Consider the following 14,788-nt stretch of genomic DNA (forward strand, 5'->3'; position numbering starts at 1 on the left):
GCAATACTGTACCTCTTTTTACACACATTTCACATTTTTAATGAGACATAACTAATATTATGAGTTTATCCACACACAAAAAAACAGGAAATGCATTTGAGAATGAGCTCTAAACTCCTCAGAGTAGATGTTGTTTCATCTTTTTTAGTTGGTGAAATTGCATTTCAAAAACGAAACCCAACAGAAGCTAAAGAGAGAGGGACAATTGACAGATTGAAAACAATGACAATTATAGTCATCAATATTTAGGAAAGTGTTGGACAAGATCTCCTGGAAAAGACTAAGATGGAGCTCCTTGAGAAGAATAGAAATAACTGATCAGAAAGAGGAAAAGAGAAGTTGGAGAGGAACCAGATTGAAGTATTGATAATGAAGTCATCTTTGATTATGGTTGGGTTTGGTTGCATGTGCTGGCGGTAGAGGTTTTGGTTTGTGTTATGTGATTGTGAGAACTTTGTAGGGTACTGATGTTGCAGGTGTAGGAAGAAATAAGTAAGGTGATATAGTAGAAAAAAATGTGATGTAATAATGTAAAGCAAAAAAGTCAAACTCACAGCATTAATCACAGTGATGATAATGTAATAGAGAAGTTACAGAATATATATGCAGCATGTATTAAACCTAAACACATGCACATGTGCACGCACGCACCCACAAACAAACATCACCCACTTAAATATGTAATGATGTGTGCTTGTACTTTGTTTGTTATCATATAATATTATCTTCTATGATATGGTGTAGTGGTCATTTAGGTTTTGATACATATTTAACATCAAGCTGCCTGATGAGACCTTTAAAAAAAAAAAAAAGCTCAGTTTGAGATGAGACGTGTTTTATTTGGGGCAAATCAAAAGTTACAGTGCCAAGCAGAGCCAGTGTCACACAACTTGGTGAAAAGACACTGAGTTAAGAGCTGGTGCTTGGAGTCATTTTGTTGCTTTGTTACCAAAGAAAATTGGCAAGTGTCTCCAGAAAACTTGCTTTGTGTGCCAGAAAATTGAGGTCCTAGCAATTAAGGATAATTTTAAATCCAATACTCGACTGTTCTGAAGACACAAAGAGTGGGAACATCTGAGTTGTAAAAAATATTTCATTGTCCTAAGTTCACATTCAGTCCATCACCTTTTACCTCATGAGCTGGTTGTCTGTATTTACACAATCCAAATATCTGTAAATCGGCTTCCTTGTGGTTTCTCTCAGTTAAAGAGAGCCATGAAAGATCAGAGCTTGAGTCAATGAAAGAGCTGAAAAACCCCATCTTCAGTGTGCGTGTGTAAACAGAGACTCGGCCAAAGAAAAGAACAGGAGGGTTGAAAGAGTCCAGATGTGTGGGGAATAAACTGCAATTCACAAGTAGCTTCAAAATATTTCTGATTTCTGAAATTAGGGTCGAAGCCTTCTTCAGCCTGCTATGGAGCATTATTCCATTTTCAACCTCCCTCCCTTTTGTTTAATCCCTTTATCTCACAGGCACTCTAACTTCATTTCCACTAAGTCTCTATCTTCGTCTTTGGGACAAATCCATGTGGTTTGCCACCTTTTAGCTCTTTTTATGTATTTTCTCTGACCATCTGTTCCTTTTAGGATGTTGGAAGTTCTCTTCTGTTTTTGTCTACCTCCTCTACACACACACACACACACACACACACACACACACACACACACACACACACACACACACACACACACACTTCATTAACATCATCATCTTTGTCCTCATCATCACAATCATCATCATCTGGAGACCAGCCGCCGGTTGCCTATACAGTCTCCCTCATTTCTGCCTTTTTCTCTGGCACACACACAGTCACACACACATCTGGAAACAGTCAAGGCGTCTACATGCACGAAGAGGGGGGGCTACCGCTCTCTCTCTCTCTCTCTCTCTCTTTCTCTCTCTCTCTCTCTCTCTCTCTCTCTCTCTCTCTCGCGGTATCACTGCAGAGCTGAGCTGCAGGGGCAGCAGAGGCAGAGAGAAGAGTGAGCTCCAACTCCCGATCAGTGAGACACTGACAGACAGAGAGACAGGCTCACAGACAGACAGGCACACAGACTGACAGACCGCCGGACCACCATGGACTGGATCAGGACAGAGAACCCGGTCTCCGGATGAGACAGGACGGCCTGGCTTCTGTGTTTTTTTCGGGGGGACTCTGCTTTAGATACGTGGAATAACGGACTACCTATTGGGAGATTTAACCCCGTGCTACCCGTGATGGAATATTTACGCTCTTCTCATCTCCAAATTGTTCTCCTCTTCTCTTCCTCCTCCTCCTTCTCTTCCTCCACCACCACCACCACCTCTTCTTCTTCATCCTCTCACATTTTGACACACTGCTGAAGATGCGCACGAATGCGTATTTTGCGCACTTCCATTGCGACCGTCACTGACAGCGCCCCGTGCTTTATAACCTTTTGAAACCTAATTTTTTTTTTTTTTGAAAAGAAGAAGGGAGGAGGACAGAAAGAAAGAGTGAGAGAGCGAGGTGTGAATTGAATTGAACGCGGTGCTAGTCTCATGTTTCTCGCCTAGGGCCCGGATGTACCGAGAGATGCACCGGTGCGTTTTCCCAACCGGTTCCGCCGAAAGCTCTCTCTTTTTTCTCGCCTTCACCTCCATCATGGGGATTAGGTAATATTCACTCCATCCGAAGAAACCCTCCCCGTAAAAAAGAAAAACGGATTACCCTCAAAAAACTGTCCGTGCCAGACAGTTCTTTCTTCTTTTCTCCCTTTTTTGATTTCTTTAGTTTTGGGGGGCTTTTTTTTTTTTTTTTTTTACCTCCTCGTGTTATCTCCCCTCCTTCTCCTCTCTACCTCTCTTCCATTCACCCATAGGGATAACGCCGGACTACATTTATGGTAAATGAAAGCAAAAACATGTACATCCCGGAGGACACCCTTGAGAACCATCAAGGTATGTGATTTTTTTATTTTTTTCAAAGACGCAAACATGTTGTAAGTGTGCATGAGAGGAGGAGAGGAAGAAGAGGGAGGGAATAAGAGGGGTATGATGATCTGGAAATGGGAATGGGATAGGGGAAGAGGAGGAGGTGGAGGCAGGGGGGAAAGGGGTGCTAGCTTCTCTCCTGGTTATCAACAGATTCCCCTCGACTTTTCCTCTGTGTGTTTGTTTGTTTTTTAATCTTCTCCACGCTTTATGAGCAGTTTGTGCAGCAAGTCAACTTGTGCCAAAATAACGCAACAAATGCTGCATGAGAGATGTGCACGATGAGGCCTCTTGCCTGCTCGGTTAAGTCCACATTTGGGGGTTTGACAGGCCTGTGAATATCAGAACAGTGGCATAATGGGTGGGCACTGGTCATATTTAGCCAACAGGCACTTTGCAGGCGGAGATCTTTATTGTTCAAGACAGAAAATGACAGCAAACGCGCGTTTCTATAAATGATTTGGCAGATCTTCTCTTCCTTTAAGGCTTTCTGTGAATAACCTGCACACGCAGGTTTTTAATTGTGTGATTCAGAAATGAAAACACTGGATGGTGGTTAAGGAGCAGGAGATTGAACAGCAAACACGGATACGCGCGCTCGATCACAATCGATCCTCCCTTCCTCTATAATCAATAGTCGTATTTGTCATGTTTTAATCGAAGTTTTCACGTCCGCGAGGGTCTCCTTAATAGCAGCGCGCGAGAGGAATCGCACAGGGATGACAGGTGGCAGTAGGGGGGGGCCCTGCAGGACTTATTTTGCCTGCTGAGAACTGGGTTGATGATGTGCGATTTTATAGTGGAGGCAGTCGAGGATAGTGTTGTTTTCAGTACAAAACACGACTAAACTTCCACATGAGAACTTTAAAAAAAAAAAAAAAATAGTTTAAGGGCCAAGCCATGCAGAGAGTGAGCGGAGATCCGGGGCTGTGTTGTGTTTGACGGGGAGGAAAGGGTCTGTTTGCATTGCGCAGTATTACGCGTCGCTCCTTCCACCCACGTTGCAGAGAGCAAAGCCCAGCGATGCGTTCATCGCTTCATGCAAGGCCCGGACATTGTAATTCAACACTGGCTTTGTTTATCACGTCGCTCTTATCATCTTCACGAGCGTTTACAGCGGCGGCGTCGTCGTCGCTTTCGTCCGCCACTTCTTCCATCACAACCACAGCACACCTCTTCGCCTTGGCGACAGGTTCCATAGCAACAGGGGATGAGGAGAGGGGTGGCGGTGTGTGTGTGTGTGTGTGTGTGTGTGTGTGTGTGCGTGCGTGTGTATGTGCTCTGATCAGTGTTGCAGCGAGGCACGTTCACCAACAGTTTGCTAACGAGGAGCAAACTAATCATAGGTTGGATGTTACCTGCAGAGGCTGCAGCATAGTTGAGATGAAGGCAGCACAGACAGAATGGTATCATCGTGAAGGGCAGGTGTGTGTTTGTGTGTAGGAGAAATTACACTACCTCGATCACAGTAATAGACCTACCTTTACTCCATCTCAACATTCACGTCTCAAATGGCCCTTATTGTAAGCAATGCACATCATCATCAGCATTATCATTGAAACTGATCACTGCACTTCAGTCCGTCAGTCAAATCAGGGAAAAAACAAAACAAACTTGAAAGACACAAATAGGATTTTAATGTTTAACAAGTAGCTCCTTTATGTCTTCAAACTTACAGAAAATGCCAAGATGAGCTGACACTGGGGTTACAAACGGCTTACTTTTGGGTAAAAAGACTAAAAACTGAATTCAAATGTCACAATAAAAGGTGTTTCAGCTATGACTGCACATGGCTGCAACGGAAAACAACCAAACCTCAGATGAGGCCTATTGGTGGAAGGTGTGTTTGTCCTAATTCTCTATTTTACGTTGAAAAATACACACCTGACTTCTCCAGATCAACAAATTGTGCCCAAATCATCTGATTTACATAACATTGAAAACTGTTAACACCCTGTCTTGATATTCATTTTAACTCCCTGATAATCATTGTGATGAAAGTATAGTTTAGGCCTATGCAAAGTGAACTTCGAAGTCTTCTTGGGTGGTGGTTTCAGCACCACGGACAGTTCATTCTTCATTGGTGTATTGACAGCTCCATGACAGCTGCCGAAGAGTTACAGAGACACACGTGAGCACTGATTGTATCCAGCTATACACAAACACCTGCTTTCATATGTTAGAGACTTGGGTATTTTGCTGATCAAATACATGATATAGAGTGTTTCAGTGGGAGAAACCTAGATTCATAAAATATCAACAATTTTAAAGCATCCCATGTTAGATTTACCTTAACTACTTTTATTTATCAAAGGAAGAGGCTTTTAAAAAGGAGGGAAACATAAGGGGTCAAGTTTAAATAGCTCCCTGCAGATATATAAGATGACAGGGTTTATATTGTGGTGTAGTTCTTAGAGATCATCTTTAACCAAAAGTTTTAACAGTTCTAATGTAACTCCCACTGACAGCAAGGATAAAGCCCAGCAAGCTGTTTTTGACCCTGACCTCTCTTCTCTGTGTCCATGGTGTCCTCTGTTCTCCTGCAGGGAAAATGAGTCCTCCCAACACATCAAAAAAGAAGGTAGCTAATAATCTGAAGCATATGTTGCAGTTCCTGCTCCATATCTACATCCTCTCTGGGGTTGCAATAGAGTTAATGTAAAAGAAAATATGACTTGTCACATGTAGAGCATGGAAATGTTTTGGAACACACACATGCAACCATGCTGATACACACACTCATTAAAGCAGCCGTTTTCAGCAGTGCAATCAGAGAGTTAATTTTCCCTGTGGGCATTGTGCCAGAGGCATGATACGTCTGCGAAGGTTATTAATTGGTTTGTGATGGTAACACTTAGGTGCTGGCTGGGCCCCCTGCCAATTCACCTGACTCTAATGATTCCACCCAATATAGTCATTGATTTCATTGGAGTCATCTCAAAAAGAGATGCTGCAAAAACCCCTGATGTGTTCACTGGTATGCTTTCATGAAGAACTTTTGCCTGGTAATGTTGCTGCAGAGTGTTTTCGGCCTTATTTAAGTGCTTGTAAAAAGTCTTGGTATAGCTTACTTTTGTCAGACACAGTAAAGAGAAATAAAGTTTAGAAGATTATATTGGACTAATTTTTTTAAATTTTATTTTAAAACGCGTGGAAAAAACAGTGTGTTAAAGATTTCCCCTGCCACAAATAAAGGAAACTAATGAAGTATTTCTTTTAAATGTGTTTTAATTAGAATCCACAGGAGCAGAGATGTAACTGAGCGAGCTAAGCCTTCTATTTGTATGCTTAAGGTGGATGGAAATCTGGCCAATTAACACAAATCTATAACTCTATCCAGTTGTTGCTCAATATCAGGCGCAGAGGTGAAAAAGATAGGAATTGAGAACTGGAGAACTTTTTTCAGGCTGTGGCTTCAGCTCTGAATGTTGTCTTTCAAAAACGTAGCCTGGGTCTGTTTATAGCTTTGTTTAAACCTCATCAACGAGTATACTCTCACACTCGCCTCTTACTTACCTGGTATACTATAATACAGTCTTTTGGTCCTGCTCGCAAACCAGTTTTAGCTAAAAGAAGGTTATAATTCATTTGTTTTTGCAGTGTCTTTTCTAAAAGGGCCTGGTATTTATAGTAACAATCAATTCAGCTTACTTTATATTTTTAAAGTTGACATTTTGTGCAGATAACACCAACACTGACTGTCTCTATTATAAACAAAAAATAGCTCACCTTGTTACCATGTTGCAATTAAATATGACCCATTTTGATCTAACAATGTCCCCCTTTATCCCCTCCTCTCACAGAAAAATGAAATTGCATGCGCTTTTCACACAAAAGGACACTGCCGTGTGTGCGTGCTTGTAGTTTCATTTGTATTTGTGTCTGTAATTATCCATGTCTGTGAGTAGCAGAGAGACAAACAGACTCTCTTTTCAGTGATTCTTCCCCTACCTTGCCTTACGCAGAATGTTACCACCCTTAATAATTCAGTGGCAAAGGCAGAAAAGCTGAAATAATAGGACAAAATTGTTGCATGTGAGTTTTAACCTTCGTACTCGTGCTCAACTTAACCGTCCCTCATATTTATTCAACCACAGTCTGCTGCTGCCCGCTGAGCTGCTTTAGCAGAGGAATTGGGGTTTAGTAACAGTTGATTCAGTCGTTGTGAAGTTAGTCCTGCTTGCTCAGACAAAAAGCATGCACGCAAAGCTTCTTTTATTCAGATCAATCGAGTGTTTCCTATTTTATTAAATCCATTGCGAATGTTTCATGTCTTAGTCAGCATTTCGATTCCCTGACTAAACCTAAAATGCATCAGAAACTATCGATCCAACCTACATTTAACAAACGTTTCAAAAGTTGTTTTCTTCTCCTTTTGAGGACAGACCTGACAAAGCCTGACATCATGATGTTGTTATTTCAGCAAACTTAATTCCCATTAATAGCAAGAAAATCTGTTGCTTCTCTGTTTACACTGCAGACTTGACATTCGAATAACGCTAACATCTGGCTCTACCGGAATTACTGAGAAATTCCCATCCATTTCGAGGCTTATCGCCTATCTGATGATGATAGACAATGATCGCAGAAAGCTTCTAAGATTGCCCGGACTCCAAGATAGACTCCTTTTTGTCAATATTAGAAGCTCTGAGCAACTGCGCACATGTGACATACTGAAACAACAACGAACAGTTAACTTGGCTTGTGTTGGTTTTCTGGGACAAAGGATTGTTTAAACCCGGTTCATAATACTTTTTTCTCCCCTGATAGCCTAACCATTATACAACAGGCCTTTTCAGGTAAACAGAGTAATGTTAGAAAATAATAAAACTGACACAAACATTTGCATCTGTATGACATGCATTTGACACTAATCTGCGTCACATTGAGATACCAAAGGGGTTAGACGAGTCGATATTTTATGACCTGTGATAATAATAGATAGGTTTGCTAGGTGGCCAGAAACAGGACACAAAATAAATGATAATGTTGCTGCTGGATGTATAAATAGGCAACTGTTTGCCAACAGTTTACCTTACCCAAAAAGGCATAATAAGTCAGAGGTGTGTTTACACCGTGTTTATACTGCCACAGAGGGATCCTAAATCATATCATGCTGGTTTAACGTGACTAAAACTTTATCGAAATAGATGTGTAGAGTCAGTATAGAGTAGCTTCTGTATGTGTATTTGAAAATTATTTTGTCACAGCTTTATTGTAACAGCTGTAGTTGAGGAAGCATTAAAGAAGTTCACATCAGGCCTCAGAGGGTATCGTGGCTCTCTATCTTAAGGATGAGACTCAACAACAGCTGCTCTTCAATGTAAAACACCATCTGAGAGAGAACTAAGACACATGGAGGGGAGGAAAAGAGGGGAGGGGCAGATTGAAGGAGAAATAACAGATGAGAATGAGAGAGGCATTACATCAATTGAAAGAGAAGAGGGATGGAAGGGGAAGAGAAAATAGCATATGGTGGAGAAGGAAAGATGGACAGAAGGTAGCAAACAGAGGACGCCGATGGAGAGAGGGACCTGTAAGAGACAGTGATAAAGGGATGAAATGAGTGAGATTCAGAGGTAGAGGGAGGGCCAGAGGGAGTGAGAGAGCACAGGAGGAGGAGGAGGAGGAAGAAGAGGAGGAGGACGGAGGATTATCTGTGACTGTGTCTTGCTTAAGCCTCTGGCTGCATATTGGAAATCTATCCAGAGGCTGTCCTCTGCTCTTAGTGCTATCTGGCCTCAGTCTTCATTTCTGGTGGGACAATATGCCATCACCAGCATCCCAGTGAGAGTGTGTGTGTTTGAGTGTGTGTATGCAATTGGCCATCTGCCCATATGCATTGTCCCTGCTTGGCCGCCTCCGTCTGTATGTGTGCGTCCGATCTCCGTTCAGTTCCTCTCCTCGTCTATTGATCTGCCCAAAGCCACCAGTAGAAATAATGACTCCACACCTGTTGCATACACCTATATATTTCCTCTCACATAACTTCTCTTTTTTTCTTTTTCGTTTAAGTGCAAATATATATTGTGTTAGTGTAAATTACAATCTCAGTGTATTTATGACCTTCAATAAAACTCCTTAAAGCCCCCCTTACTGTCAGCAGACAGATTTAATCCAGAGGCAAGACGTTTTGAGGTGATCGAAAATATCGATATTTTGTTGTAAGGTTGCTTTTAATATCTACCTTAAGTCCACATCAATATGTTTTGTGAGAAAGCAAAGAGTGTGTGTGTTTTTGTCCTGGGTTTTACCTTTCAGGCTACTAACCATTATCTGCCAATTACACGTTTTCAGGAAATTATACTTCGTATTTAGTCTTTATTTTGACTGAAACAAGACAACATTTAAACTTAATAGATGTCCTAAAAAGAATTCCATCTGAAACATTAAAGTATGAAGATATTGTCCTCTGTTGACTTTATACAAACCCAATAGAGCACCACTGTTATGGAAAGCCTGATGATCAACTTCATGAAAGAGTATTTATAAAATGTGTATAAATTCAGTGTTGACTTTATTTGATACAAGTTAGAATCCTCTCATTTATTTATTTAACTATTTGCTCCATCTTCTGAAACTAAAGCTACACTCTAGCATAGAAAAGAGTGAATTATAATTCAGTCTTTCATGTTTCAGGTGGCCTTCATGATCCCTCTAAGTCCTCCTTCTCCCCTCCCTACATGTGTGTTTACAGGCTGCCCTATAAAACGTTGCTACTATTTTCCAGCACAGAAATAAACAACCTTGTGCATGTGCCTCTGTGCATGCTTGTTCTTTCTGAAGTAACAGGAGAAACTGAGGGATGAAGAGAGACGAGAGTAGAGAGTGGTCTTTATTATTCATGCCCAGCCGTCCATGTCCTTCCCTCTGTTTCCGTCTTGTCTGTCCTCACTTCCCATGTTTCCAGAAAGTGTCTGTGCGCCTGTCTCTCTCTGAAGATAATCTGCTTTGCTTTCTCTCTCTTTTACACTCTTCCATCACTCAGTTAGTGTCCACTGCTAATCCATCTGAAGGTGTATCGTTCAGCAAGACCACATTTTCCTCTCCTTTATAAATTAGTCAGTCCATCCGCCTGCATTTACTGTAGCATTACAAGCAGATCTAACCACAGAAAACCGTGATACATACAGAGCTCCATTTATTGTTCCCAATGGGGGATTCAGACTGTAAGCTCAACCGAAAAAACACTTTACAACACAAATGAAACAACCCACATATTTAGCTTGTGTGGTGTTCTATATGCAGAAAGTTAAAATTATAAACTGCTAGCCTACACTCTGTGCGGGAGGGTTTTAATCCTGAAACTGTGTGGGCATCAGGGATGTGTGTTATAATGGCACAAGTAAGTAAATCTAGGTTCATGGTCTTACATAAATCCTCTGCATTTTAGTTTATTTTTATAATGTATGCTTAACCATGTAAGTTTGATACTGTAAAACAGTTTCCATGGTTTCTCCTTCCACGGTTTCAACTTTTGTGCGTCTTTGTTGGCAAACTGGGTTAGGGTCACTCTTTGATTACGTGCATGTTCTGCGTGACTGCGTGTGAGTCGTGCTAGTTTTGTTTTGATGTCATGACATTGAGGAATCATTTTTGTATGAATGTTTTTGTGTATTCTGTTTGAGTGCTTTTCAGTACAAAAGGTGCTATTCAAAAAGAGAGGAAGAAAGAGAGAACTCAAAAACTACAAATATGGTCTCATCTGAGTAAAGTGTCATGAAATATTATAAATGTTCAATAGAAATGAACAGAGATATTGCATTGTACCTGTTTTTCACTTCTTGAGAGATGGGTGTGTATGTTGTGGCTGCACAGAAAGTTTGGCATCTGAGTACTTGTCTCATATCAGTGATGTAACATTGAATCTTAACTAGCTGCGCCTGAATAATTGCACAGGAAGGACAGAAGGGATAAATATCCAATAAAGATGATGGAGATATTTTGAACACAGGTCCACTATCTGCCAGAGACACATCTTTTTTTTTAGTTTAGGTGTCACTTGTCAGGTTGACTGATGTTGTCATTCAGTCATCACTCAAAGACTTGATACAAAGATGGTGTTTTTGTCAATTAAAATCCATCTGGTAGAGTTTTTGAGACTTGAGTGTATTTCCCCTGCCTTCCAGCCAGCCATTGTTCCAATAAATTATTTGACTCTTGTTATAGATATACGTTTGTATTCTGTCACACTGAATCTCACTCAGTCAGTGTTGTTCATATTGATGCAGTTGTAGCCTTTTTTAATCTTGTAATATTAACTTTGACACACTTTGTATTTGAACCTGATGAATTACATAACCTCAGTCTGATAATTGAAGGTCCTTACCATCCAGAGTTGACAACAGAAAAAAATACATGTACCCATTATGAAACACAGCATCAACATGGGAAACATAAAAAGAGAAACGTTTTGATTTAAGAGAGAAGAAGTCTTCATGTGAAATGAGTCAAACTGCTCAAGATTGTCAAAAAGAATTGTGTTGATATGCAAATAGATTCAATTTGTAAGAAGATTTTTTTATTCTTGCTTCCAGTGACAAGTTCAACCACTGCCTGACAGGTCATGCCCAGCTTTGACCCACGTTACACTTCACTGCACATGCACAGACAGAGTGACAATAGTTCACACGCGCTCTGCACAGGAAGTGTTTTTGTAATGGATCTACAACAGCAGCATCGTCCTCTGTGTTCAGGCTTTTGGTGCTGATGTGTGTGAGCTGCAGAAATCATGAAACCTCTGTCTTCATTAGTGGCTACAATCCCCATATACACTGATGACACACAAGTACAGTATATGCACAAGAAGATTCACTTTAAATGACACATACCATCTCTCCTTTTTTTATTTTAGATTAAGGCTAAAAAAGGAGAGTGAACTGAATTACTAAAGTCGTTATTTTGCAGATATAAAAAGTGACCTTTCTCTTTAAGAGCTAATTAGGTCTTACTGCTACAGTTAGCATCTCCCTGTTTAGTAGCTAATTGAAAGCGAAAATCAAAGTTGGAATCCAGTCGTTCTGAAAAGTGTTATTTTTTTATTTCTAGCATCTGTTTTAAAAGTCATTTTTATAGTAACATTCGTATATTTATTTTGGGATGCAAAGAAAATGTGGAAAAAGTACTCTTTGAAAATGACAGAGTTACATGTCTTTTTAACAGCTTGTGTTTGTAGATATTTTGGTTTCTCTGTGGAAAGGTCGAGGCACATTGAGCTCCCTGAAGATGTCATAAGTGTTTCCTTGCTTACTAGTAAGTCTGCACATACAGTAACTGAGTTTAACTCTCTTTGGCTGTCACAGAGAATGTAGAGTCATGTGTTTCTACCAGAATCTCAGTTGCAGTTGTCTTGTTAGCCTGGCCTCTGGTGGGCTTGTCATGGATGGATAGCTACACTACATAGAAGGCTACATCGCTATAGGCCTATACACACTGACACACACAATCACAGTCAGCCTCTGCTGTGAGCGCCACCCTGCTGGGTGACAGCACCCAGGCAAAATAAATTAACCTATGCGGAGTGATGCATCTTTGTATGTGTTTTTGACTGCCTCTGGGTGTGTGAAATTATGCACTTGTTTGTGCATTTTCTTCTGGGTGCATGTCTGGGGACAGTAGCTGTCTTATTACCTCTTGCAGCTAAGAGTCATGGGTAAAAAACGGTGTTGATAGCTATAACCCGCTAAAGCACCATGTGTTTCATTTCCTATTATACACCTACATTCAGGAAAGTTATTCTTGAGAAGACAATTTTAATGTCCAGTTTCAGTTTCAGCTTCATTGAAAGTGAAGTCTTATGCCAGATAACCAAGATGACATCATCAAGGTTATTTCAAGTCACTCCAGAGACGTTAATCACCCGCTAATCTCACCATCATGTGTTAATTTGGCAGGATGTCTCTTTACGGTCCCTGTAGCCACTGGCTTTTAGTTCTCCAAAGCCGACAACAACAACAAGAATATCACAGAGGGATGTGACCCATCATAAACTTGATTAACATGCTTTGTGTTGAAAAGTATCCATGGCAACAGGCATTAGCAAAGTAGGTAGCAATGAAAACAAAAAAAAACCCAGAAAGAGTGAGTTAATGATCTATAAACCTATCTTACATTTATGTGTCTGACCTTTTCCTCTGTTTAATCCTGTGTTCCTTTATTGTTTGTGAGTCTTTCTGTTTCCTTTCCTCTCCTCTCTTTCTATTCCTCTTTTCTTATTTAGACTAAGGGAAGGTGTTCCAGTATGGAATGACCTGTCTATATAGGCCATGAGAGTGTCCTTGACGGTCTATGTGTGTAAAAGAGAAGAGGCTGGTATCTGTGTGTGTGTGTGTGTGTGTGTGTGTGTGTGTGTGTGTGTGTGTGCATGTGTGTCCCCTGCCATCCCATCTATCTAGGCCAGTCGTGATGTGTGTTCTCCACAGACCACTTCCCCACAGACCAACTATATGTGTGTGCATGTGTGTGTGTGAGAGAGAGGGATATAAAGAGTAAGTCTGTATGTCTGTACGGAGCAGTCCACTTCCCAAAAGACCAGACTCACTTTCACACTCTGGAACCATAATGGCTAAAACAGGCTTGTTACAGGACTACATTATGTGTGTGTGCGTGTGTGTGTGTGTGTGCGTCTTTTTTCCATCTGCATAACCAGCTCCAGAAAGAGGAGGGGGTTTTAAATGGCTGGTTTAACTATTTTGGGTAGCTCATATGTGTGTCTATGTGGCTGTAAGGTGGGAAATGGCTGCAGTGTACCACTCTTGTTCAAACTGAATTATCTCCAAAACTATCTGATGGACTGCCAAGAACTTTGGTACAGCAAGTCACTTGGGAGAATATGTCCCTATAGGGTCTTGTGTTTCCAGCTTTGATTTTCTCCTAAGACACATTAAATAAACATTTCAATGGATTTTTTGCAATAAGCATTTTTCATTGCCAGGTCACATGTCCAGTTTGTGTTTCCTTGGGCCAACAAGTTGAGATCACCCAACTACAGCTAGCTTTTTTTCATATAAGTGCAGTTGACAAGTTGACTCAAAAAGCTATTACTGAAGGACATTAGGAGACGACTTCGGCCTATGTAGGGGTGTTGTTTGCATTCAGCATTGAAAGAAAAATCTGACAGACCTGGTAAATCTCAGAGTCAGTTTTAGGAACATAGGACCATGTAGACATATGGATGAGCACATTTATTGTTGGTAGATGATGTTTTCTGATACATTTGGGGTCCTCTGGCTTTTCAAATATCATGTTTGGCTTTAAGTTGGTAGAGCAGGCGCCTCATATTCAGAGGCTACAGTCCCCGATACGCTGGTTTCTTGCTTGACTCTCAGCCTGCAACCAAATCCCTGTCCCTCTTAAGGCTTCCCTGTTCAAGAAAGGCAAAAAGCCAAACAAATCTGTAAACAAAAGAATGTTCTATCATAATTTTTTTCTTACACGGACAAAAACCTGCAAAACTAGTGGTTTCTCCTTTGCCATAACTTAATTCTTGCTATCAGCTTTAAACTACTTCCTGTTTAGTGCTTATGAGCACATGTTAGAATCAGCTTAAACAAACTAAATTAAGATGATTAGCCTTGCACAAAGGGTATTCATGTCACACATACTAAATCAAGTCTTCTTTCAGTGTATCTCTCTCTCATTCACAAACAGAACTAAAGATGTTCAAATGCCTGCCTTTCTCTTTGCACAAAATTGATTCTACATGTGCGTGTGTTTGTCGTTTATACCAAAGTCACCCAGTATGGAAATGAGAGTGTACACAGACTGAAGAGAGAAAGTGGACGAGGTCATAGCTGGGCTGTAACTGTGGCTATTCTTCACTTCCTCTCTCCTTTT

General features: G+C 40.8%; 1 protein-coding gene across 1 annotated transcript in view; it reads left to right on the forward strand.

Annotated features, from left to right (window-relative positions):
- The first annotated feature begins 1,895 nt into the window (after nucleotides 1–1,895).
- Nucleotides 1,896–14,788, forward strand: part of cacna1c (calcium channel, voltage-dependent, L type, alpha 1C subunit) — a 164,109-nt gene continuing 151,216 nt past the window's right edge. Inside the window, exon 1 of the mRNA XM_065951270.1 lies at nucleotides 1,896–2,920. Coding sequence (XP_065807342.1) covers nucleotides 2,863–2,920 — 58 coding nt within the window. The 5' untranslated portion in view covers nucleotides 1,896–2,862. The remainder of the gene's footprint in view (nucleotides 2,921–14,788) is intronic.

Source organism: Labrus bergylta, chromosome 23 (assembly GCF_963930695.1).
Source record: "Labrus bergylta chromosome 23, fLabBer1.1, whole genome shotgun sequence".
Taxonomy (NCBI): domain Eukaryota; kingdom Metazoa; phylum Chordata; class Actinopteri; order Labriformes; family Labridae; genus Labrus; species Labrus bergylta.